The sequence below is a fragment of the Drosophila kikkawai genome, chromosome 3R (assembly GCF_030179895.1).
Source record: "Drosophila kikkawai strain 14028-0561.14 chromosome 3R, DkikHiC1v2, whole genome shotgun sequence".
In the NCBI taxonomy this organism is placed as follows: Eukaryota; Metazoa; Arthropoda; class Insecta; order Diptera; family Drosophilidae; genus Drosophila; species Drosophila kikkawai.
Genome location: NC_091731.1, coordinates 35,756,490 through 35,783,771, shown reverse-complemented (window position 1 = coordinate 35,783,771; position 27,282 = coordinate 35,756,490). Strand labels below are relative to the sequence as shown.

At 43.1% G+C, this 27,282-nt stretch overlaps 4 protein-coding genes across 5 annotated transcripts; 2 read left to right on the top strand and 2 right to left on the bottom strand.

Moving 5' to 3' along the window:
* Positions 1-254: 254 nt before the first annotated feature.
* On the bottom strand, positions 255-26,927 carry ChAT (Choline acetyltransferase). The gene is made up of 8 exons (XM_070286267.1): positions 26,707-26,927; positions 26,177-26,424; positions 8,596-8,675; positions 7,420-7,611; positions 2,806-3,975; positions 2,597-2,743; positions 2,329-2,529; positions 255-2,060 (listed from the first exon to the last, which is right to left on the bottom strand). Exons 1-8 carry the CDS (start codon positions 26,925-26,927, stop codon positions 1,863-1,865), a joined length of 2,457 nt encoding a protein of 818 aa, XP_070142368.1. The 3' UTR covers positions 255-1,862.
* LOC108085701 (uncharacterized) lies at positions 4,341-5,210 on the top strand. The gene is made up of 2 exons (XM_017182412.2): positions 4,341-4,391; positions 4,451-5,210. Exons 1-2 carry the CDS (start codon positions 4,385-4,387, stop codon positions 5,092-5,094), a joined length of 651 nt encoding a protein of 216 aa, XP_017037901.1. The 5' UTR covers positions 4,341-4,384; the 3' UTR covers positions 5,095-5,210.
* Positions 6,359-7,271, top strand: LOC108085699 (adipocyte plasma membrane-associated protein Hemomucin). The gene is made up of 2 exons (XM_017182411.2): positions 6,359-6,451; positions 6,537-7,271. The coding sequence occupies exons 1-2, from the start codon at positions 6,442-6,444 to the stop codon at positions 7,184-7,186; spliced, it is 660 nt and encodes a 219-aa protein (XP_017037900.1). The 5' UTR covers positions 6,359-6,441; the 3' UTR covers positions 7,187-7,271.
* Positions 12,773-26,256, bottom strand: VAChT (Vesicular acetylcholine transporter). 2 transcript variants are annotated; one of them, XM_017182410.3, is made up of 2 exons: positions 26,177-26,256; positions 12,773-19,165 (listed from the first exon to the last, which is right to left on the bottom strand). In XM_017182410.3, the coding sequence occupies exon 2, from the start codon at positions 18,805-18,807 to the stop codon at positions 17,083-17,085; it is 1,725 nt and encodes a 574-aa protein (XP_017037899.1). In that variant the 5' UTR covers positions 18,808-19,165; positions 26,177-26,256; the 3' UTR covers positions 12,773-17,082. The 2 variants fall into 2 exon arrangements, with proteins under 2 accessions (XP_017037899.1, XP_070143014.1); XM_070286913.1 differs by lacking the exon at positions 26,177-26,256 and adding an exon at positions 25,946-26,104.
* Positions 26,928-27,282: the final 355 nt, after the last annotated feature.

Genomic DNA, 27,282 nt, shown 5'->3' with positions numbered 1-27,282 from the left:
ATGGTGAATATTAATTAATTTTTTAGGTAACGATATATCTATCTTATCTTTGCACTACCACTTGGATATTAAGAACTGCGCCACCGGTAAGCTGGATTTTCTTAAGCGGAAGAAGCGCTATCTGTTCTTGGAAATATCCACAAAAACAAATGACAAATACTGAAATACCCGAGACAAAGCTATATACAAAACCAGTATATATATTTTATAATTCCCAGGGCCAGATCATTTGTAGGTCAGGAATAATGCTCTGGTCTTGGTTCGCAATGCATTTATTTCACTTTATTTTTATTTGTTTGGTGATTATTTTTGCATACATTTATTGGAAACAAGTCACAAACTTAACGACAAACCGAACGGTAAGGTTAAGGTAACGTAATGGTACACAGATCGAATACAGGATAGATAGTTCGGTTAACAGTTTAGAAGATACTCGATACTCATACATATATAGCAACAATGAACACAGCAACTAGTTTTGTTTATAATGTTATTATGTATCTGGTTGTCCTTTAACGTTTCTCATATATAATTTCTCTTGTAAATAACATACGTATATAATATTTATGTAAACGCTCTTGTAGAATATTGATAGCCTCCCATCACTACCGAAACATATACATTTCACTAACGGTTTGAACAGACAAACATATATATATATATATATAGTTATATCCCTCTTGCTCCCTTTTAGGGGATTTTTGTAAATTTACTGATATGTATTGTTACGTCTCAAGTCTATACGCGTACATGATTTTCTCTAGATATAGATATTCCTCTATGTTTCTGCCTAATTCAGGGTTTTGTGTATATATATGCCATTCAAAAAGCCCTTAGTTACGGTATACCATTTGCTCTCTAAAACACGATTATAATATATATGGAAACATCTCAACAGACACTATATAGTAGTTTATAATTTCAATTAATAAATTCTCAAACGAACAGCAAAGAAATTGCAGTAACAAGCATAGGGGGGTTTAAGTTTAACTATTTTTTTTTTCCTTTTGCTGCTTAGCTTTAGCTTTCGCTGTAGTATCTCTTGTAACATTTATATATAGAACGAATTTGAAACTCAACTCTTGTAACATAAAGTATTGCATACTTGTGGGCTTTCTTTCGAGTTAAAGACGTGGTTATGAGGGTATGACACTGCATTATAAAGATTTAATAATGTATTCAAAACTAATATGCAAAATAAACAAAAATATAATAATTATAATATACAAAAAAAATAAATTAAATAACATTTTTGCATATTTAGAAATTCAATATTATATTTTGCAAATGATATTGATATATATCTTTATTAAATTGTCTCTTTCAAAGTTCTTATAAAACCTTTAATTAATTCACTTTAATACAATGTCATACCCACATTAGTTGGGGTTAAACAAGGTGTAAGCTCAGCTAATTCGGTTAGCCCCGATTTATATATATTATATTTTTTGATATTGCACAAGTAACACACTCAGATATAACAGCACTAACAGTTGGCGCATAAAATGGCTCTAAAACATTTAATTGACTAAAGTTGCCCTATATTTTCCACTACTGGGGGGTTACCTTTGGGGGTAAACGGATATGTAAAGCGAATGGGTTGCATTTATAGTTCTGTCTCAACATGGTAGTGATTGACATTAGTTTTCGATTCCGATTTTCGTTATCGTTCTCGTTCTCGTCCTCCTCCTCCTTCTTGGATCTCCCACCCTCGTTGGGGGTGGCTCGCTTGGTGGTGCTTGGTCACAAATGAAACGCCCGGGCGGTTGCTAGTTACACTTACTTAGATTCGTTCGCTAACCTGCTACAAGGTACATTTACTGATATGTTTGTTGCTCCGACAATCAACGATCGGAGTTCGCCTAGTTCTGGAGGAGATCTCGCATAATGTCCAGTGATTCCTTCAGCGACTTGGCATAGCGCGAGGCACTCGTATCCTCGCAGGCATAGAAGGCCGACACGCAGAAGACGATCTGCTCCGGCTGCGGATTGTAGGAGCATCCGTAGCCGCGGGGCGTCACCGGTCCATAGCCCATAAAGCTGTCCGTGCTGCAGGCCACCTGTTCGGGGGGTTGTTTTGAAGAAGAAGGTATTAGAAGGATCCTTGATTTACTTGAGTGTTTGTATCAAAGAATAAAGAATACCCTTTCTGTATACTGTTTTTAAGCAGATGCCTGGCATACCTGTGCCGCTGGTGAGTGCATAGTGGTTGGTGCTGTGGTGCAAGAATTTAGATTAAGTGGTGCAGAGGTGAAATATCAGTGCAAGGTGGTGCATAGTGACAAGGAGCCACTTGGCTAGGAACCCCAGTTCCTGGCTCTTTACTACCTGACTGGTGGAGAGCAGGAAGCACTGCGAGATATTGTAGGACTCGTCCTTGAACAGCTCATGCATCTCGCCGGTGACGTCCACACTGGCCTCTCGTAGACCCAGGAGTGGAATGTCGATGCCATTACCCAGAATGTTCTTCACCATCACCTCCGTCTGGCGGGCAACGGCGCAGCGGAAGAGCTCACGCAGGTGGTCCTTCTGTGGGTGGGAGCAAAGATAAGCTACTTATTCCACAGAGGTGGGTATTATACGTCGGAATACCCACACTGTAAATGCTAAACTTGACCTTTCGTGACTCCTCCTCATCCTCGCGATCGCTCTCCAGGGGAACATTGGCGCCCTCGCCTTGGCACATGGCCTTTGCCCACTCCAACGCCTCCGTACTGGCGGCTCTGATGCAGTCCACGCGACCCTGAAAAATAATAGTAATAATTTCCAACTAGTTCTGGCATCGGAAAATTTGTTTCTACTCACAAGCAGGAATCTCCGTGTTGACGCACTCTCGTAGGTGGCCACCAGGCGGCCGTAGAGCTTATAGTGGGCCAGTTGCAGGGCCAGCTGGATGTACACATCTGGACTAACCTGGCACGACTTGATAAAGGTCTTGCCATAACCCTGGTAGCGGTACACGTAGAAATCCAGGTTGTCAATGGCCTTGTCCACGCTCTGGCAAGCCTGGCCAAATCGCGCCTGAATCTGCGGACTGATGTGCCACTCGAGACGCTCCGGGGGCGGCAGATGGTGCTGCGGCAAGCCAGTGTCCTCATCCGGATGCTCCTCGATGTTCTTGTAGATCTTCTCCAGCAGCTGGACAGGGGCTATGCCCTCGGAGGTGGAGTGTTCGTAGCACAGGCCCCAGGTGCCATCGGTGCAGATGATGAGCTGCATGGTCTTGTCGAACCACCGATTTCCAGAGTTGTACTCACTGCCGCCGCCATGGATCATCTCGTGGGCCATGTTCGTCTCGTCTCGATCGCCAGCACTGTGAACAGAGGGCGTGGCGCCAGTGAAGCCGCGCGCATTAAAGTTCCCGCCCAGCGGCTCGTCCAGACACAGAACCACCTGGGCGGTCTCAATCAACTCCAGATTGCGATGATTCTGCTCATCTTGTTGCAGCATCTCGCGATCAAGGGCCCAGCGACTCCTCGGTTCGGCTGTGAGCAGACCCACTGGTGCCGGCTTGGCGGGCAGACAGGGTGCATCGCTCAGGACGTACAGGATCTGAGAGGCAATCTCGCTTTCGGACAGCTTGCCCCTATCGCTGGCCTGCAGCACCACGCAGTACATTTGGTTGCGACAGAACACCACCACATGACGATCTTCGTCGGCAAGACGCTCCCGCGACGGCAGATACTGGGAGTCGCGCTCCACGCCCGGACGCCTGCAGGATCCCAGCAGGCGATAGTATTGAGCCATGCATAGTGGTTGGTTCTTCTCCCGGGAGGCAGCGCGCTCCAAGGGCAGCTCTCCGCTGTCTAACATCTCGCGGTGACTTAGGAGGCCATCCAACAGCCGGGCGGCAAAGTGGGCCACATCATGGACTGTTTTAAAGCGACGAGGCGGGAACACCATGCCTGGATTCGAATTAATGGGCAAGGGAATGCGGATGTTCATGTACATGTCGTTTAGCCAGTAGTGGTAGGCCTGAGATGAAATTAATTTGAAATTATTTATTAATGTAAGGATAAAATGAAGGAACTATTAAATTTTTTTTTTGTTATGTTCTACCTGACCTCCAAAAACATAAAATGTAACTTTAATCTCTAACTTTGTTTGCTGGCAAGGGCGCTACATGGAAAAGTTGTTAGAGGATCCGCCTTTTCCGCTGCTTGTTCGACACAAATTCAATTAGTTACGAATTTTGGAACAATTTGTTTTGGGAGCGGCCCATCATCAGTGAAAAAATCACAGAAAAGATCGCTGATACCAGATACTTGATCGTTGATAAAGAGATGCTATAGAGTTGGTATAAATAATGGCAATTGGTGGACTGAAAGAGCAGTACCACAGTTCCCCTGAACATTCACGGATAACCAACGGACCCAGCAACAACATGAAAGGTGCGGGTGCAGGATCTCCTCCTAGAAATGTAAATAAAACTTTATCGATCCTTTTTCAGTGTTCGCCTTAACCCTTTTGAGCCTGCTGGCTTTGAGCCAGGCCCGCATGGACTACAAGCTGCAGTGCACCCGCAACGAGATCGGCATTCGCTGGCCCAGCTACCACAGCAACTCGGAGTACTATGTCTGCCAGAGTGTACGTGGTGACCAGCTGACTGTGCATTGTCCCGCCGGCGAGCTCTTCACCTTCGTCCTGCAGCAGTGCGCCTCTCCCGCTCACTATATCCCAGCCCCACCCATGGATGTCCTGCCCACCGAGGCTCCCATCACCGTTAACATGATCGAGGAGGTGCCGCCAATGATCTCTGGACACTCGCAGCACGAGTCCGAGACCCATGAGCACCACGAACATCACGGACACCACGAACACCAGCCCGAGGAGGAGGAGGCTCTCCCCGTTCCAGCCACCCCTGCTCCGGAGCCAGCCATCGTTGATGTGGCCAAGCCTGTGGCTCAGACTGGCAAGCGTCCCATCCCAGTGCCCCACAAGAAGCCCACGGTTCCAGTGCCCGCCAAGTCCGCCGCTGCTGCCCCCAAGAAGCCCGTGGCTGCTGCCAAGAAGCCTGCTGCTCCCACTCCAGCCAAGGCCGCCAAGAAGCCCACGCCTCCCAGCAAGGCCCAGAAGAAGCCAGCCTCCGCCTAAGAACCACAATTCCACTCTAAACCCAAATCACGACCTAGATCGCCACCGTAAGGCAAGCGGAATGCCATTCACTACTCTAAATAGCAACTTAAAGTAATTAAATATCTAACTTGAAGGCGGCAATGACTTTCTTCTATAATTCTCAGGTTGGGGAACGGTATCGGGAATAGGCTTGTTGTTTCCAGAACTTCCTTATCGAAAGAGAGAAAGAGAGGGAGAGGGTCCAAAAAAATGTTAAGTGATTGCGATTTCTTGTTATTTACGGAATATTTTGATATGCCACACCAACACGATTCCGATAATGTAAAATTATAAGGAAAAGGTGAGGAACAGATAGGAGCAAAATGTCAGAGCTGACAACTATTTGGTTATTCCTTGTTGTTATGGGGTGAGATAAGAATAAAGATTTTAATTATTTGATTTTGTCATAATATTAGAATTACATATATAATGACATTTAATTATGACAGAAAGAAAGATAAACCTTTGAATTTTGGGACAAATTCTTCAAAGATCATCTTCAAAAAGATCTTATCAAAGATTAATAGCATATGTTTTTAGCCTTACTAGGTCCATCATCAGCTTCCCGTTTGCTTACCGACCTCAAGATGGTGATTGACATAAATCGAGAGAGAAATAAATACTGGATATGATATATAGACAATTATATGACACTTAGAATCTTAGGGAAAATATAGTAAAGATTGGAGATCGTAAAGGGATTTGGTAGTATCAAAAATAGGGCTATACGTGGGATTTCCTAAGAACTCCCAATTGTTAAAAAGGCATCCCATGAGTTTCAAGAATTAACATCACCCGCTCTAAGCACTCCAAGACCGTGGTTCCCCAACGTTCTAATGATGTTCTGAAGTTTTTCGGCTGCTATCTGAATGCCAAAAGATAAATTGCCGAGAATTCCAATTCGGCAGAAAACTCAATGAAGTCATTTGCTGCCGGAGAAGATGATCTAGCGGCCATGCTAATTGATATGACACACTCAGAATGAGAGGTTCCTAGTTCCTAGTCTCCACTCAGAATAGTTTCCGCCCACGGCCTTATCTGGGCGAGATTACCCGAAGCAGTTCGGGGCCGCCCTCGCGCGAGTCTAAGGCGCAATTAGGAGCGGTTCGTTGCGTTTGGCATTGCTGATTTCAATTTCGCACCCCGGTCGACAAGACACGAATTAATCTAGCAGCGGCTGATTAAACGTGTCTGACATGGCCCACGGAGGCATAAAAAGGCTTTGGAGCCGGCTGGAGTGCATCAGTGATCGGTGAGCCGAGTTAGCAGCCAGACGCAATCTCTTCCAGTCTCGCAATTAGCCCGAAACTAACAGTAGGAGCCAACATGAAAGCCGGTAAGCAGAGCGGTCCCTTCCCCCCAGAGCGGATGTAGCCAGGATGTAGCCCCTAACTAACGATAATGATTCTCCTCCTCCAAAGTAATCTTTGTGCTATTTGCCGCCCTGGTGGCCGTCAACGCCCAGACGTATCAGCAGTGCTCGAGGACGCCCCAGTACACGGAGAAGATCGATCCCCTCAACTGCCCGACGGCCACCGTCAAGCTGCCGAATTACGAGAACGCCCAGACCTACTATCAGTGCGCCAAGGGTGTGAGCTCGTACACCACCACCCTGACCACCTGCTCCAACAACCAGTACTTCAGCTACGTCTTGCAGACGTGCCAGCCCTGCGACACCTACCTACCGACCACCCACTGCGAGGGCCTGCCCTTCAATGCCACCTGCGTGCCCTTGGCGGCGGACACTAGCTCTACCTCTACGACTACTACGACTACTACAACCACTACCACTACGACCACGGAGGCTCCAAGTTCTTCCACAACGACCACTGTGGCTCCGTCTACTAACACTACCTCGGGTGTTCCTGAGCCTCCCACTGAGAGTCCCTCCGACGGGTCTAGCTCAACCACCGACGACGGCATCAACACGCCCACGGGCACCACCATCAATGTGCCACAGCCTCCGTCTCCCGGTGATAGCGATGTGCCCACTCCTCAGACGCCGGTGCCCACCGCTCCGATCATCAACAACGGACCCCCGGTGGCCAGCGAGGCACCCACTGCCACGTAAACTCCAGACGAGACGAGACGATCGCATCCAAACCCACAATTTTTTGGCTGAATAAAGTGTTATCCGCACTTGGAATGAAATATACCCTGCATTTTACAAATTCTCTTTTAATTTAACAAATTCCTTGAAAGGAAACAATAACCATAAATAAAAAGTGTTAATCAAAGTTCACCAAACCTATATATATTTTATAAATATTTATTAATAAATGATATATAAATTTAGGTGCTCACCCAGTTGTCTTCCGTTTCGCGCCTGTCCAGCAGATATTGATGCAATCGCGGTCCAATGCCCTGAGGATCCGTGAACTGCCGGATGAGCTCCTTGGTCCGCTCCAGCTGGGCCGGTGTGGTGATCGGCTCCAGGGCGCGTATATAGTCGGCCATCGTCTCATCCAGCGGTGGAACGGGCACCTTGGGTAGAGTCTGGATTGGAAAGGAAGAAAAAAAGGGTTGCAAGGGTTTGTAAATTTAATTTTATTTCACATCCACTCATCTTAGACACTCTGGGCTATGCCAGGGCTTTCCCCAATTTTTCCCCCATTTTTCCTCATTTGTATGCATGGCATTATCGAGCGTTGAATGGAAAGTTTCCCTCAACGCAACAACACAAGTTTATGCCCCTGGGAACTGAATTTCAAATCACAAAAAAAGAAGGGAACTGGCAATGCTTGAATCTGACATTGTCCTCAGGCTCCTTGACATTTTTCCTCGCCTAGAAAAGCCACCCTCTATTTTTTATTTGGGAAACTTTAATTGAGAATTCCCCAGTGGATTTGGAGGGGTCTGCATTTTGTGGCAGGTTAAAGTAATACAAGATACAAAATTCAAAGTATATATCACATATTTCAGGACTAACTTTTAGCTAAAAATACATATTTAAATGTCGACCTTGAGCTTGTCTACCTGCTGCTAAAAACACAATTCTGCACTTAACAAAAACCTTGTAGAAACGTTAAAAGTGTCAACATGTCATTGACTTTCGGAGTTTTCCTGTTTCTCGGCTTTCAAAGCGACTGAAATCTTTTTTGTATTCCCAATATCCTGCCGCCTGTCAGTTGTGTCCTTGTCAGTGGTATCCCCTTTACAATTTTGATGTCTAACTCGGCCTTTTTTGGGGGTTGTTCCCCGGGCTGCTGTGCTCTTTTTGCAGGTGAGTGTGAGGCTTTTGTAGGGCTTAGGTTGGTTTTTCAGGTTTGTTTGCCCGGCGAAAACCCTGCCAGGTTGTTGCCAGGACGTTGCCATACAAAAAGCCCTCCTCTTTATTTGCATTTGTAATTATAACAAACAGGATTAGTCTGTGTGTGTGTTTGTCTTTGAATTATTCAAGTAGCAGCCCTCCGCGCAAATATTTGCTGGGGAAAAAGAGTGGGGAATTCGAATTTTGTTGTTTAATCAATTTGTACTCACGTCAGGGAATCCAAATTCGTCCACGGACTCGGCGGTGGAGAGCCATTTCTTCGGAATCGACAGAATCGAGTCTTTCCATCCTAGAGGAACAAAGAAAACAAGCAAAATGCGACACAACGATCGCTGATTAACCACTTGTTGAACACCAAATTAAATTGTTGAGTAATTTGTTAGAATCGTTAGACTAGTTAATCACTGTCAGCGGCCTCAAGTGCTTTCGATGCCGCCAGCGGTATCCGAAAAATACCTATACCCATACCTTATCGATTGAGTGACAGCCCCCCCCCCGAAAAAAATAGAAACCAAAGCAAGATGTATAGCCCATGCGTCATGGAGAATTCAATGGCTGAGCCAACCCTTGATTTGATTTCCCTTATCTTCAGTTGCATAGTTCAAATTACTGCTGCCGAAGTGACCCAAAACCATTTATCGTCTTCCCAACAGATTCGTACAAATTCGTGCAAGTTTGCCATTTATTGTCTTGGCCAGGCTTCCTGCCTCGAAAGAGAATGCAATAAAATTTGGCACCGGAAACTGAAAACTCTCGGGCTTAAAGCCCCGCTCATTTCCTTTTCTAGCTGTCCATCGTGTTGTACATGTGTATGAGTGTGTGTCCTGACAGGCACATAAAAACTTTAGCTGTCATTGCTGTAATTCAACTGTATAAGCACTTCCGGTTGCCATTGCGCTCGAGTAGCTCGAATTTCCGGCATCAGGAGGGGTCTGAGCCATGAGTTGTTATTGTCCACCTTTCAAACACAATTTCACAAAGCCCCATCTTCATTTATCAATAAGGAACAAAGGAAAATTGTAAGGAGAAAATCGGATTGAGCTTGCATTACTTTTTGAGCAAAAAAAATCTTGAGAACTCTTAAAGTACCTCAAAGATTAAAGCTTATTAAATTTCATTATTGCCAATAATATTAGTAAAACTGTTATCAAAATTGCTGGCCACTTGAAAAAAGAGACACTCCAGTGACTGCTTCCCTCTCCTGGATTGAAAAGCTGGGGCCCTTCTCTACCTCTCTAGGAAGGACTATCATAATGTTATTAATAAAAGTTATCCTATGGCAATCGGGATGAAAGGAATAACGACCAGAAACAGGCAAACCGTACTCCCTTTTTACTAAAGGAGCAAGGTTGGGGAGTGGCACGCGTCGCTCCCACAACGATGTCAAATTTAATGCAATTTATTATCCTTTTTTCATTATCTCGCTAAAGATGCCCCCCCCAACCAATCCCACCAACTAGCTGGCGGAGGTAATCACACAATGGGGTCACGTGGCAGCAATTTGGACCTCCGCTCTATTGTTGTCTCTGCCGGAGCAACCACAGAACTGTAACCTGTCTGAACCCAACTCTGGCCAGCTCTGGAAAGTGTAATAAATTGTATTAGGCCGAGCGTCGTTGTGAAATTCAAATTAAGTAATTAAAGCTTGGGGTTGCCCGTGGCTCAGAGATGAGGCTAATGTCGCTTACTTAATAAAGCAAATATCAATTTACAAAAAGTTGAGGGAAACCTATTGGACGCACTCTCCATGTTTCACTTTGATGTTTAAAGATAAATTCCAATTAGGAAGTTTTCCGCTGCCCAGGCGGAAGCGGAAACCGAGAGAAAACATTGTAAATGAAAATAAATGACGGTCAGAAGTTCGTTTACTCATAGTAATGACTGGAATATAAGCTGGGTCATCAGAAAACTGGTTTTAATATTAACTTAAAACCTATGAAAGATGCTAAATATATACTACATATAAAGAAAATGAAAACAAAATATTTTATGTAAAAAGCTTTCATTTAAAAACATAATTTTTGCGTTTAATTTTAAAGTTTAGGTTTCTTTCTTTATTTGGCAAGAGCAATAGGCCCAAAGCTGTTGATGTACAGATATATTTAAGATAAACAAAAAAATTTTAAGAATGTATAAATATATCAATATCATATCTTCAAAATATATGCGAAAGCAAATAAATTGCCAGGGGCATTTCCTTTCACTTAAAGCCATTTCACCTTTCAGGTTTTCCCTAAAGAAATCATTGAAAAAAATAAATCATTGCAGTTCAGACATCTGTTTAATGTGATTTAAAACCTCTAGAGATTTATATTGAGATTTTCTGATGGTAGCGAATTCCCTTTTGGGTGAGATGTTGGTGCTTTTATTCTATAGTTAACATAAAATATCAAGCACCTGGTAATAGACTTTCCATAAAAATCTACATTATGCTTTTCAAATTGGACTAAGCCGCTCTACATCACTTCCAATTATATGCCTTGGCGGAGACACTTTTCCAATTGATTGATTGATGGCCAGGACTTCTGATTAGGCCGACAGCCGGCTAATCAGATATGCATGCACCATTACAAAAGCTGATTCTGTGGAGTTCCGGCTCCGGACTTACCCCCAAGAAATGTATTCTCCCCTTTCCCCTAAGCTGTCTGCTTCAATTTGCTCGTATCTGTCAGTTTTTGTGCCAACTCATGATTCGATTTTGGTTTCGGATCGATATGTGTATGTTTTGATTATAATGACTGAATTTATGGGATGATGATGATGCTGAGAACATTTCGCACATTAACAGGCGAGATTCCCCTGGCTTATGGCCAACACGCCCCTACTTTAAACGCTGGCCAATAAAACGCGTCAGTAAACCGAGGGCTCATTATTAAGCTGCAAAAATCACGCTCGAATTCATGGTATTTGGGGAAGGAAAGGGGCTGCGGCGACAGCCAACTGCTGCCGCCTGTCAGACAATGCGATAAAAATGTAATCCCAATGAAAAATAATGTTTCTTCTGCCGGCATGATTCCAATTTAGCAACAGTCAACCCCGGGACCCTGAGAGCGTGGCTCATTAGAACCAGCCCCGAATAGCAGATGCCAGCAACCGGCGCAAATGAAGGAGAAGAATTTAAAAAGGCAAAACAAATCCGCACCCCAAGGAGGCGGAGCGGGGCGCGACACGGTGCGAATACATAAAACACCCGTCGAACAAGCTGGGATACGGATTCCGGGAGCGGGGGGATTGGGTTTGGTATTGGGACCCCAACCGCAAACTGGGACTGGTACCAGTCTAGGCGGTGGTGGCAGTTCCACAGAGAGAAATTTTGTAAGGAGAATCAGGAAGAGTTTAAACATTGAAGCAAGATATGTAAATTCATCGACAAAAATATAGCGCCCAAAATATGCTTAATTTTGATATATATACAATTTTTAATTATGTTTTAGAAATCCTTTAATTTTTTTGAGTGCATGGGGATGCTGCCGGGGTCATAACATTGTCGGATGTCGGAACAAGCGATGAATGGCCGACTGAATGAGTTTCCTTCTTTTGTTCGGTTTGGCTGCTCGTAAAGGGCTTTATTCCCTTCAAGGGTGGATCGGAATTGGATGCTGGAGGGGGAAAGGCAGGCATGTCGTCTCTCCCGTCGCACGCACATCGCAATTGAGCTGTAAATCCTTTACGGTCTTAGTGCTGTTGTTTCACGGCGGCCACTCGCCGTCTACGTTGCGCTTTTTGGTCCTTCTCGTTACCGTTATTTTCCTTCTTTCCGCCGCAAATGCCTAGCATACTTTTGTGCGCCAAACCCAAATTAACTGCCGCATTGAGGCATTGAAAATTCCTGTAATTGTTCGGATTGAAACAAGCGGAAAGCGTAAATTGCTTACGTATTGTGGCGGAGATTGCAACTGGGGGCAAGGATTCCTGCTGATTTGGCTGACTTGGCCTTAGGTTGCGGCTTTGCGGTTAAGCTGTATATATTTTTTAACAGATACACACAAGATATGTTACCTACCAGGCCCACCTTCCCTTCTTGTGGTTGCTCTTGGCCTGGGGCCATCCTCCCCGTACATAAAAAGAGGGAAACTTTTTGGCCCAGCCTCCGGCTCTGGCTGTTCGTGACTCAGGCCAAAGTTGCTAATGGAAATTGCAAACATAAAATCATTTTCCACACAAATTTCTGGCCCCAGGGCACGCACATACCCCAGCCTTGGCAAACACATGATGTAACGTTGGGGGTGATGGAAAAGTTTCCTTGCCACCTGGTCACAAACCTGGCTGTATACCAGATTCTTATCCTTCGTTCGTCCCTGAAACATTAGCTAATTAATTGCATTAATCGTTAATAGATCGGACGAGCTGTCGCTCTCCATTAAAAGACAGTTTTTTTTTCATGGTTAACAATTATATTTCAATAGTACATGTTTTTTTTGTTTGTTGTGTGTGTTTTGTTTATTCCTGTGTGGCTGTGGGTGTGTTTGGGGTGTGTGTGTGGCTCTGTAATAATGCATTATCGTTCCTCTATAGCTCATGCCAATATCATCTGTATTCGTGGTATGCTTTAATATACTCGTACGTTCGGTTATATTTCGATTCATTATTCATAACATTGCCTGTATCTGTATCTGCAACCTGGCATTTGCAATTTGAAATTCTCGCTTGATGCAGTTCAAATACATTTATAAATTCATAGACCGATGTGGGAGTTGTGTGTTTGTTTAGCTGCGTATCCTTGAAGTGAGTTACAGAGTTCGAGTTGTGTGTATTTAAGCTTTCCACTGCTATGTAGCTTCAATTCTCTCAAAACTCTGAAATTAACTTCAAGGATACTTATACATTAAAGGCTCGGCAGGCCGAGGCAGTTCCTGATTATTTGCCATCTCGTATAGTATACATTTGATTATTGAGGATATTTTGGCTCTAGCTATGTAAAGTCATCGAACATCGATATACGCACTCGTGTTTTTATATGCATAGCACTTAATTTGTATTGTTTTAGGTTTGTTTTTAGTTTTCGGGGATAGCAGAACGTTGTGATATTCAGATACAAACATAATTACGTTTAGAATATAGATGGATAGACTTGGAAATTGAACAGCAACGTCACAGAACTGGGGTTTTGGATACTGGCTAAAATTGTAGGTATAGGTTTTTCATCTTTCTGGTTTTTGCTTATTTTTTTTTTTATAATAATTTCCACTGTTTATCGTAATAATAATTATTGTTTAAATATGTAACACAAACGTCTATAACATTAGCCGAAACAAAGTTGCAAAGACTTTTTGTAATAATTTAGCTCTGTACTCTATAATATGTATATGTACTTGAAACACTTTGACTTTGACTCTGACTTTGACTTTGACTCGAAACTAACAATATATATGCCTTATATACAATACAAAACTGAACTCTTTGGGGTTTTCACTTACAAACTCATTACATTTCGTCTAGGGTTTACAATTAAATTTTCTAAAACGTTTCTTCACACGCACAACACATAGAAACTGTCGGAGAGAGGCATCTTCATCGTCATCAATATTATTTCTCATATGAAAAAATATGAAATTATTCAAGTCTGTGTGCTACCATCGGTAAGGTAAAATCCCCTATATCATATAGTAATTGTTAGATATTAAAAATTAATTTGTTTTTCATTCATTAATTATCCATAGCGTTTAATAATTCATAATTCATATATAATGCTATATTGAACATTCAACACTTGTAATACGCCGAGTATAACCATTCAATTAACTGCTATCGTGTTTTGTAATTCATTTCATAAATGTATATATATTTATATATATATATATATTTTATTATACATCGTTTTCTTAGTAACACATCTAGTTTATGCGTTCCATTTGCTCTTAATCCTTTAGTAAGTTATTACACATTGCCGGCACACTGCTGAGGATCCTTAATCCTGCTCCTTGACTACATTATGTGATGGTTATATCTTAGCAGTAGATAAATATATAATTAGAAAACCCAAAACTGGAAGATTCATATACATGTTGCGCTCTACCAAAAACGATGGTTAAAATCTATTGAAATCTTGACGGCTTGAAATTTAATGTAACATCTATCTACAGCCAGCCCTGAAAGCCTGGGAAAGTTTTAAACCTTTAAAGATTATAATTTAAACATTTTTGGAAAGTATAAATATTGAAATTTAAAGACTTTGCAGGGTTGGTTTTTTTAGATGAAACTTAAATAAATATTGCTTTTTGAGGTTTCATTAAGTATAATTATGTTTCGGTTAATTGTTATTAAAATTCTATTGTTAGCTACTTAAATAAACCTTCTATTTATAATATGTTACATAATGATATTTATGCTTTTTATTGACTATATTAATTGTTCTGGTTTTTATGGTTTTGCTTCTCATATATATATGTATATAAATATGTAGGTTGCTTTAACACTTTTTATCTTTTCGCCTCTTCGTCACCTGTCCTTCGTTTTAATTGATACTTTTGATGGGAGATTTTTTCATGAGTTTAATTCATATTATAGCTAAGAGTATTTCTATAGTTATTCCTTTTCATTTTGTAATTATTTAAGGTGTTAAGTGAGTGTCGACTAATTAAACATAAATTAAATTAGGTATTTAAAGACCTACAAATAATAATATCATTTTAAATAGGAATAATCATACCTAAAGAAACCATATTTTGGTTTAAAAAACAAAATGTAAACCAAGCAAACCTTAGAAACAGACAACAATTTTGTTTTGCTGGGTTCTTGAATAGAAAAATATTTCTTAATATTTTTTTAACTTAAAGGTATTGTAAATAAATATATATAAATCATAATATATCTACAAAAATCAGTGCATTTCTGTAAATTGCTTTCGTAATTCATAAGATACACATATTCTCATTCTTTCTAGTCAAGTTTCTAGTTCCGAAATGGCCGTTTCACTGATATGTTCACGGATGCTGAAAGTCTGTGATATATATACTCGTAAATAACTGACAAATTTACACATAACTTCCTCCATATACGCATGCTTAGTTGTATACAAAAGATCAGTTGGCTTATAAAGATACGTAATAAATCTCTCATGAGATTCAGCTAAAAGGTGTATAATATATAGGGGCCGTAAAAGGGCCCTCAAAAAGTGGTGTGCAGTCGAAACGAATCAAAAATATCGTACTGTATTTATCATTATCCATAGGTTTATCTCTTTATCTTATAGACAAGGTACACACATTTATATATATGCTATGCTATCGAAGAGCTACTATGGCGGCGGTCCCTCCTGATCGGCGGTCCGCCCGATTTGCTCATAGAGTCGACAAGCAAATAATAATTGATTGGTAGGTAAATATGAAACATGATCTCTGTTTCCATTGGTTGGTTTTATGTATATATATATATAACCTATGTACATGGTCATGTACGGGCCTAAAAGTAGGGTGTATGCCACCGATATGATACGATATATATATATGTATGTAGGTGTAGACTAGTAGCAATAAGTAATATCACTTTTGGTAATTTTAACAGGCGAGCCATCGAGACTCTGATATGTATCGTTACCTTGGTTGTGTCTTATGTTAAATAACGTTGAACAGAAAATATTTTGCAAACCGGAAATCATATAGCCCGGCTGGCCGGGAATCCATTTCCGGCCCAACAACCGCCACAATGGCACCCGAAAGAGTTTACTTTTTTGGTTCCGATTTGTGCAACTTTTGATATGTCTGCGATATGGAATGCCATTGCCTGTGATACGGCGGTCTTCGGGCGAAAATGGTCCGCTGGCCAGCCACGCCGCTTATGGCTAACTTGTATATAGATATATCTATATATATGCGTGTGTATATAATATCTGATACATATATGTCTGTATATAGTATGCAGGTGTATATGTATTTGATATGGCGGGAGTGCTGTTTCCCCTTAAAAACTAACTAAGCCTAGCTTTGGTTTCTCTAGCTTCACTGACTGATAGACACGAAAACGGCTGCATGAGTACTGAGTATAGGGCATAGGCGACCCGATCGGGTCGCACTATATAGCTGCTATATATGCTGATGCATATATGCGAGTTGTCAGCGATGGGGAGTACTTCTTTGGTTAACCAAGGTGAGGAGGGTCTTTATTTCTTTCAGGGAAAATTATTTTATAATGCCAATTTGTGACGAAAAAGTGGTTTATATTCCTTTGATATTTTTTAACAGGTTTTTTTTTACAAAATATCAATAGACTATCTAAAAGTTGTAGTGCAAAAATACCGTATGTCGATACCCATCTTGAAAATTATAATGCCTTTATGTATATCCCTTTTCCTGTTTCTAATTTTTGAAAAATTCCTCTATTAAATAAAGAAATAAGAAACCTCTACGTCTAATTGAATCTTTAAATATTTTAAAAAATTTAATTCACCCTCTTCTATCCCGGGATAACCAAAGAGTCCCCTTCCCATCACCACCTTTAGTTAGTTGCTTCAACATTTCGTGTATAATACAAAACTTGGTGCAGTGCAAGGCATTAACTAGCTGCTGTATTAACTATCTGCATGTTATGCTCGTTATAGTGTACGTACCACTTGCCTATATGTCTATTATACTATATATAAATGTAGGTATATGTGTTTTGTGTAGAGTATATATATAGTTCATATGTCCAACAGATATAATCGAACGGAATGCACATGGAGATGCGCAAAAGAACACGTTTTAAGACCGGGCAACAGTTTAAAATCCTTGCCTAAAGGGATTCGCTGGTCCGCCAGGACCTCTGCTCTGCGGCTGCTGCTGTTGCTGTTGCTGGAAGGGATTGGCCACTCGCGGCTGTCCCTGGCTGGCATAGCTGCCGCCCTGCTCCTGGTAACCCGGCTGATAGCCCTGATCCTGCTGATAGCCACCCGATTGCTGGTATCCCTGCTGCTGCTGGTAGTCGTACTGCTGGTCATCCAGATTGGTCTCCTGCTCCTGCTGGTACTGCTGCCCGTACTCCAGGTGGTTCTTTACGCCGCCCTCCACCGGTTTCTGGTCGTGCATGACGTAGGTCTGGTACTCCTTGTTCGGCGGGTCCTGCATGAGGATGTTGGCCTCGTTCTCGAAGGGTTTAAAGTCATAGATGTTGCGCAACTTGCGCAGCACGGGCACATAGGCCAGGTTTGAGAAGGCGATGAGAAAATTGAGAGCCGTGAAGCCAATGGCCTCCACCACTCCGCCGGCAATGATCGGTCCTACGGCATAGGCAATGGAGTACGAGATGTCCGCGATGGCATAGATGCTGCCATATACAGACACGTAGCGGACGTCCACCAGGTAGCCCAGTGTGGGCAGCAGGGCCGTGTCGATGAGGGCAATGCCAAAACAAATCACGCAGATGGGCAACATCAGCATCTTGTAGCCACTGCAGAAGGGGATAACGAAGCAGGACAGACCCTCCAGGGCCAGTCCACCGGCGGCCATCAGCCACTGATGCTGCGGATATTTCCGGGCCATCTTCACTGTGATGACCACGCCCAGGACGTGCGGGAAGAAGGCAGGCAGCCACACCATACCAATCTTCCAGTTCTCCGTGGTCATGTTATCCTCCATCCACAGCGAAATGGTTGGCTCCAGGAAGGCCAGCGCCACATTGGACATGGTTAGGGCCCCGGCGCAGACAGCGATGTAGGGATCCATGAGCAGACGCCAAATGGGTATCACCTGGTCCTGCACTTCCTTGCTCTGCTTGATCTGCTCCTTGAAGGGCTTCATTACCAGCAGCAGCATCAGGCCATCCAGCAGGCAGACCAGTGCCAGGATCAGGAAAGGCACCTCCTTGCCAGCGAACTGATACAAGGCGCCGCCAAATGGAGGTGCCACCAGGCAGCCGAAGCTGATAAAGGCCAAGGCAATGCCCAGGGCCTGCGAGCGCTCGTTTTCCTCGGTGAAGCGATCGGCTATCATGGCGAGTCCCGAGGTGTCCGCAAAGGCGGAGCCGGCTCCCTGCAGCGAGCGGGCAAAGAACAGGACGCTGTAGCTGCTGCCGCAGGCGAAGACGGCCGTGGAGAAGAACATAATGGTGAGACCGATCATCATGGGTATATCATAGCCAATCTTGTCGATGAGACCGCCCGAAAAGGGATTCACCATCAGCTGAACGATGGCTTTGGAGGCAAACAAAATGCCCGTGGCAGAGTCCTGGCCATGGTGGTCATGGTGCACAGGTATGATCTTGCCTGTGATATTATCCCTTAGAGGCGGAGGCGTGGGCCCATCGTCGAAGCTGCCTATTTCACGCAGATAGTCGGGTATAATGGGCACTATCACCATATACAGCATGTTGTCCAGCAACAAGGCTATGGACACAATAACCAGGATGAGACGGCGCTGATTAACCGGCTCCTGGATTTTCTCCCACACGATGTCCTTGACTTCGCGCACCTCGAGGTTAATAACAGGTATTTGGAAGGCGCCCGCCATGTTGATTGCTTCTTATGGATAGTTGGGGAGTACGATATGTCCCCTTTATCTGGGGGTTTCCTTTCTTTTGTGAATCTGTTTTGGTTTGTACTCAAAGTGGCCTGGCGTCGATCATGGTCTTAGCCGGAAATCGCTTAGCACTCGCTACAAATATGGCCGTTTCCGGTTATGTTTCGGGCTTCCGTTTTCTTTCTTCTCTTTGAGGTGGTTTTTCGTTGCTTGTGGTTAACTGTGTTTGCCTTTGCTGCTGTTGCTCTTGCTATTGCTGTTGCTGTTCCTGCCGCAGTGTGGTTTTACATGTTTTGGTGTAGTTGTCGGAGTCGGAGGTGTACGAGTTGTTGGCATGCCAGTGAACAACCTTTAACGACACAGAAACAAGATTTCGTTAGTCTTTTCGTTTATTTTATTTTCTCTGCCACTTGCAGCAGTTTTTGTTTATTTGTTTTTTGGTTTCCCAAGATCTATTACTCGCCCTCTCTCTTAACTAGGTTTTAGTTTATTGTTAGTTGGGATTATTTTATGATTGAAATGTTGTTTCTGTGTTGCAAAAGGCTGCCCTGCTGGTGAACAGAGATTGTATTGTATTAGGTTTAGTTCGTGGTATTGTCACAACAGCATTATAACGCGTTACTTCGATCACACAATATTCTTATTGATTTTTTTTAATTTTACTTTTTTTTTTTGTATTTTAATCGAGGGACACACATTTCAATCATAAAACAAATACCGAACAAGTACGAGGACATTCTACAATTAAGTCATCGCGTATTTGCGTAGGTCTACGTTGGCTCTAAGGGCGGGGAGCAATTATTTTAATTGGATTTGTGGTGGGGTTTTGAGCTAAAAAAGAAACGAGTGGAGAGTCCTCAGAGTCACGTGGTTCCACTCATCGAAGCTGCAATTATAATTATTGCTTTTGGCCCACACATACAAACACAAAGGACGCCCTCGACTAGCACGCAAGCAGCAAGGACTCGGAAGGAAACAAAAGGAGAGTGAAAGTCCACCCACGCAGAGTCTTTAGCTGGAATTTTGAAATTTTCTTTTGCGGAGAAATGTTAGCTTATCTTTGGCAGTTTTTATCCAAATCCAAAAGTAATCACAGGACGAAGGATAAAGCGTTTTAAGCAGTTTCCTTCTTTAAAACAAATGTTTTAGTTGGAATAATAATTGTTAGAAAAGGGATTCATATTTACATAAATAATAGTATTACTGTATCGTTTTAAATACGTTTTTCTTTGATTTTATTTCCTTTGTTTTTTGGTGAAAGTGACACCCCTGGTTCCCATACCTGTTCATTAGGGCTTCATTTCGTGAAATTTAGGTGTAGCTGAGCCAGCGCTATCAATGCTGATCTAATTTCAACATTTATCTACCTTGTAGCGCTCGACGAGCAGCCACCCCGCGCCTTGCTGGTAAACATGAAAATGCGACGTGTGCTGGGTATAAATATGAGAGTTGCTGCCCACATTCGGAATCCCACACCCTCCGCAGTCCTGTGCCCTGAAAGCCGCCCCCTTATGAGCCCTATGCGAGACGTAACAAAAACATTTCGTTTTATCATTAAATTTTCATGACCACGTCCGTGTATCTGCCCCAAAACCTCCCCGGCAACAACCTTGGGCCTGGTCTCCTGATCGAGGGCGGCGGCACTCACCCTCGTATGTGTGTGTGTTTGTAAGGTAACAGCCCCCGGGCTACCCATGAGTCAATTATGTTGTACGCGTTGGTTTTGCTTTTATTTTTCCATCCAGCGACTTTAATTTTTGAGTTTTCTTCATGCCTGAGTACTTTCCCCTAGCAACAATAACAGGAGGGAGGCCCAGGTCTGGTGGGTCTGGTGGGTCAGGTGGGTGGCCGCACTTGACCCTGAGGGTGGTGCTGGTGGTGGTTGGCAGGCCTTTATATCAGCACCAGGGGTTGGTCGCCTGCAGCTGCTCGAGTCAAGTGCAGAAACGTGTGCCTACATGTTGATTATAATAAGGCCCACACCATAGATATATGTAGAATTCTATGTATTACGTGAATGTGTTTGAAAAGTAATTATTATCATGTACAGGAAATATAGCCCCACAAACTGTGACCAGTTCGATAATATGGAGTGGAATAATAATTACAATACAGGGGATGTACCGGAAATTGCAGGGGATTTAAAATAGCCAGAAATATGCTACAAAAACTTGAATATTTTACTTTAATATGTCCTACCTAATACTTTGTAAATTGCTTCAAACTATTACAGTTTCTTGCCGATAAATCATTTTATTACATAATTTGTTTGGTTTTAAATTTCTAGGAATTTTTATGACACCTCTTAGAAAGGAGAAATATAAGGATTTTAAAGAACTTTCTCTATTTTCAGATCTTTAAAGGAATATATTTCTTCTAATATATTCAAACTTATTCCTCTATCACTCCACTCCCCAGACAACTGCATAAACACACACCCAATTATGCGTTATTCCTTGTGCATATATGTTTATGTATAAGCTATAGCAATTTATATTTACGCTTTTATAATTTTATTGATTTTTACGCCCTGTCTGGCAAAGCTTCGTGGACAGCTGACGAATTTCCCAGCCGGATGCATAAACATTTATACAACATTTTCGATTCAGTCTTCGTTTTGCTTTGAGTTTCATTTTCATTCCGCCCCAGTCAAAGGTCTAGCTCCAGCCCCAGCCCAGTGGCCTTTGTTCGGCCCTCCTGCTGGGGGATTTTGGGCTGCTTTCATGTTGCTCTGTGGGGTCGAGCGGCAACTTCCGACTCCGGCTCAATTAGCAGGCCAAGCGTTCATCTTTTATGCAGCTTCCACCGCAGTAAATTATGACAGCCCATGTGTTTGTTTTCCTGGGCCAAATTTAGTTTCTACTTTCTGCTTCGTTAATAATAGACTAGCTGTGGGGGTTGCTTCAGGTGCCCAGGAATGTTATGCCACAATCTTGTTTTAAATAAATGGATAAAATATCAGAAAAAAAACAAGCAGGACTTTAAAGAGATTAAGAATTAGGTAGGAGTCAAGGATAATATTTTTTGTTAATAAATGTACAATATTTGAATACACTGATAGAGCTCAAGATTCTGTTCCAAGACATTTCTCTTCACAAAAAGTAAATAGTTTCTCTTGAATATTAACCTTACTTTAAGGCAAATTTTGAAGCCTTTTAGTAAGACGAAATTTAATCTTCTGCCAGACAACAAAGTGCAAAATGGGATCTGGGCCATCAATTCACGAGTTTTCTCTGCTCAAAAAGCCCACCCACATCTCACGCCTTCACATCAATGGCAGGATGATCGTCGACTTTTGCCACCCGCAACCGTAACCCTGGGAACATCCGCAGCTTGCTAGCTGCTCTCTGCTCCTGTCGTTTTTCACAAACCTTCCAAGGATGTTTGCTTCCGAGAAAAGAAAGGAAAAAAGGGGGCCACGAATGAAATTACATTCGCTTTTTCAGCCTGCGACTCTGCGGGGGCGTGGACAGCTGGGTGTGCCTGCCGTCTGTCTGACGAGGTAATCAGCGTAAAATACAATTTCATTCTCCTGAAGGGTAAGACATAAAAAATACAATATCGCCCGTGTCGGGGGCTGTTTGCATTTGCAATGAGATGATGGCAACGTGAGCTTTGGCGCTTCGCCATGGCTACCCGGGGCTCCAAAACGAAGGCGTATATTCTCGTATACCATTAAAATTAATAATCTAGACCATTTGCCATTCTGTTTTTGCTCTTACATTTGAGGGGGTTGAAAGGGGGCTCGGAACGGGGATCTTAAATAAACAGCAAATAAAATATATCATAATATTTATGGTAAGCCGCATTTCGCACGCAGGCACTTGACAAAAGGCAGCGGAAAATCCTCACAAGTGTTCATAAGGCCAGAGATATACCATCATTTCTCCCTTGGACACCCCATCGAAAAGTTGGGCTTGTAAAACTCCCCGCAAGTGGTGTAAGCTGCTTTGTTCAAGTGGTGTGGCTCTTCGAAGGGTTGAAGTGTACTGGCAGGGGTCAGGGGTCGAAATTCTACACTGTTACTAAAAGGGAATTTACTAAGGAATATTCTATACTTTAAAAATATTATAACACAAATTTTGTGACATTCTTTAAAGCCTAAAAATAAAAAATATTAAAAGCTCTTTCTTTTATTTGCTCCAAAGGAAATAATAATAAAAGAAAATATTTTAGAAATTTTACTTTTAGAAAGTTTTACGTTTAGATGAAGAGTTTCTTTCATTGCTAAACACCGATAAGTATCCTTTCCTCTCCTTTAAAATATAAAATATAAAACAAATTATTAATTTGCAATCTATCTTCTCAGTGTAACAGAAAAATCGAATTTGTAGGAAGTTCACCTCTCCCCACGTGGCTGTGTTCGGCGGCGCGTAAGCCACGTATGGAACTCACTTCGTTAGCTGGCGCCGGCACCTGAGCAATTGGCTCTAATGAACCGTGGTCAGCTAATGAGCCTCCACTTACTGCACTCTTCGGTGGGCTCACCTTGGCCACTCTTGATCGATTAACTGGGCGCCGCAGTTGCCTCGGCTACCTTAACCCTCTTCCGTCGACCAAATGCCAAGTGTTTGTCTTGGTGACATTTCTGTTTCAAGTTTAATTGTCTTGTCCGTTGTCTTTTGACGCAATCGATTGCATGAGTTTTCTAACTGGGTTAGCTTAGCTTGGAATACTTTTTAATTGCAAAAGTTTTTCCTGGAAACACTCACAAAATGTCAATTTCGGTTGTGGATCCATTTCAAGGGAAACGTGTTTGCAGCCACCCCCTCTTATAGCTCTTATTTTATGGCCTTTATTGCTGCTGCTGTTTTGCTTTTATCAACTCCCAGTGGACCAGCAGCCACTTAGCCCGAGGATCCGTTTCAAACTTGGTTTCCCGGTCTCCTGGTCTCTGGGCTCCCTTGTAGGATAATAAAGGAGCACACAAAAGGCAGAGCAGAGGCGCCATTTTGATGCCACTGTTCTTGTACCACGGGGCGTATGAGCAGCCCCTTTAGTGGGGGGCTGCCCATAAATCAAAACATTAACTGGGCGTGGCCCTAAAGACGGGGAGCTCTCTATGGGGAGGAGTGAGTGCCAAATGGTTTCCTCTTACCATTGCCCGTGGGTGGGTTGCGTGTCTAATGTCCTTGCTATTCGCACACATGGCCAGTTTCCATCGAACATCCCTTTTTTGGTCAGCGTTTGAGCGTTGGATTACAAATTGATTTGCACATAAATTACTTGGACTTGCAACACTTATTGCCAGTTTTTTTTGGTTAGGAGATGAAAGTAATTTACCTTTAGGGAGCTCTTTTTTCAGGACCCTTTTACACCAAGAGAAAATATAGAAAATTGAACAATGGTTATCTAGTAACTTCCTTTCTAAAATGCAGTGATAGTTCCTGAAATATAATTCGCAAAGCCATGAAAAATCTTCCTTTGAAATCATCTATCGATAAACCATTTAGAACCCAAAGTTATATAATCCTAAAATCTACCTCCTTGTAAATTTTACAATCTTCATAATCTGTTTTCGTATTCAATATCATCTCTACACATTTTCTTGTAGTGCAATTTTGATTAATGGGTGCGATAGTCTAACTGTTCTGGCAAATTGCTAATTTCCAGCATCGAACTCTAGGCCTAAAATGTAACCATTTGTAGCTGGGCAAAAGCGGAGCAATCAACAACACCATCAGCGACCGGTTTACGACGACTTTTGATGTAGCTCTAGCTTCAGTTTCCCTTCCCTTTGCCATTTTCCCTTACTTTCCCCAGCTCCTTGTCGCATTTCCCCCCTCCTCGGCCTGTGATGGCTCTATGCTGGCAACCCTCGAGCTGCTGTCTTGGTCCGGGTCCTGGCCCTGGTCCTGGTCCGTTTTTATCAGACAGCATCAAGACAAATGCGTTACTTGTTTCTCGTTTAGCTTATTACGAGCTACCTTCCTGCCAGCCTTTGTCTCTGTTCCATCCCCTCGGGCCTGGCTGGAAACGGGGAAACGGAAGGAGGCTGAATATAAAGGGGATGCCCAGCAACCCCCCTTTTGTTTTGACACGAAACCGCTATGAACACATCAGCGCTACAAACGCGTCTACAAGGCAAACAATCTAATGACGACAACCGCCGCCGTCGTCGTTGCCTGTTTGTGTTTGTGTGTGAAATTTATATTTATTGCCTTCATTATGCAGCAGCCGCAGTACCAGAGAAAATTGCTTCGCTCCGGCAGGTGGCTCCTTGGTGGTATGTCAGTGGTGTCGGTCGTCGGTCGTCGGTCGATGTCACTTCCTCGATGAACTCTAACCAGACCACGGGACTAGACCATCGACACTTTCCTCCAAGACAAGGCTTGTAATGATTTAATGGGGCAACCGACACAAATTTGATTAGTCTGTCCAATCTAATGATGGCAGTTGTTTTGGGATTCTATCTACTAATTGAGTGGCTATTTGTGAACGCAAAACTGACTGAAAAGTACTTAAACTATGGGAATTTTTAGAGTTTTTGATCCTAAGATTTCTTTGGATCATAGGAGATTGGGCTTTTTCAAAATTTATAAAATATTAGGCAGTAAATTATATCCTTTAACGATTTTCTCGAACCTTACTGTTAAGTATAATTTTCGATAATTTATGTAGTATATTCAAGAATTTCCTAGGAATAGTCCTAGTTCTTATTTTCTTAGGAAGTCCATTAATTTAAAACTTAAAAAAAAGGTTAAACTCAAGCAGTAAAATTTGTATTTCAATCTAATTATTTTACTCCAATGTTTATAAAATGTTTTTAGATTCCATATAAAAATGATTTAAATCATCAATACAATTACTTATCACCTCTTACGAATGGTAATAATTCAGGTTAAATAATTTTATAATATTTAAAGAGCCATAAAATATTATCCTTGTTTTTCCCCGCCACCCAAGGCACCTGATTTTCCTTGGAAATTACATAAGAAGCGTTCAGCGTTCGAACGGTGACTGTTCCATTCCGAAACGTTCCATTGAGCGAAGTGAAACCTGCCAACCTACGACGAACCTACGAGTTTCGTTCTTTTTTTGGGGCCATAAATAAAATGTGTCTACCCTGTGAAATGTGGCAAGTGGCGAGGAGAGTCTATACATACATATATATGAAAAAGATATATACCTAAGCATGTCCAGGGAGGGGGCTAGGGCTGGGTAGGTGGTCGGTGGTATATGCCAAAGGACAACGCTGATGGGCTAGAAGCCTTTGAGGACGAGGACGAAGCACTTGGCAGACTCAAGTGTTTGCGGGCGAGATGTTGTTTAATTTTAATTATATGCCCACTCGGAGATGGACACGTTATGCAAGCCAGTGCCAGTGATGGTCACCTGGTGGTCCTCAGTTGCTGCTCACCTGTGTCGCTCGGTGTGATGTTGCTCAGGCGATGGGTGAGGAAGCCGCGCAGGTTGGACACGACGCGCTGGGGCGAGTTGGGCCCGCTGCCAATGGAGAAGCTACGCAATTTCGAGAACAGGGCGGCGGATTCCGCGCCACTGCCCGCGGCGCTGGTGCTGGCCTCGTTGGACGCCACGTTCGCGACTTCCTGGACTACCTGGTCTGCCTCCTGGACGGACGACTCCTCTTGTTCCTGGTCAAAAACGCGCGCGAGGTGTTATGTAAACGGAGCGCGCGCGATAATCACACCAAAAAGCACACACCGGACACACTGACACTCTACCCGTCAAGCACTCTACCCGTCAACGCTCGCTCTGCACACTTCGCTCGGATTAGCTCTGGCTTGGCTTTGGGTCCGTTCGCTGTGGCTCACAAAAAGAACTGGGCTCTGGGAGCTGCTCCGGGGAGTGTTTCCACGACTACGGCGACTAACGGCAGCAGCGTGCGTTCAGTCGTCCGGGCAGGAGCAAAGGTAACTTCTGTCTGACAGCCCAGCGCCACGGGCAGAGCTCTCGCCTCTTCGTTCGTTTTGTCGGTATTCATGGACGACGGAGTGCGCCTGGAATGTTGTGCCGTTCGGAGAGATCTGCTCCCCGCCACTGCCGTGCGCCTTCCATGGCGCAGGATACATGGCGCATGCGCCTGCTCCACCGCCGGGCATCCGGCCAATTGGCAAAGGCTCCTGTTTTTTCTCCCCTTCCTCAGTCATGTTGTGAGCCTTCCGTTCCCAGGCCCATTACTCTCGCCCAGTTGAGCACATTTGAATAAAATTCTATTCGCGTCGTGCGAAGAAAATCAATTTCCTTCGGTAGCACAAGCACACTCTCTCTCACCTGTCGGTGGTCGCTGGTCGGCGCTGTGCTTTTTCCCTCATTTTGTCATTGCGTGCTTTTTCGTAGCACACATTTCGGGGCTTATGTAAGGTGGGTTTGGGTTCTTAGGGACTCATTTGCAGCAAAGGAAGAAAGAATTCTATTTCATTTGTTGTATTTTATTTTCTTTTTTTCCCACACACACATTCATATACAAAATGTAATTATTTTACAACAACGTTATTCCCTGGA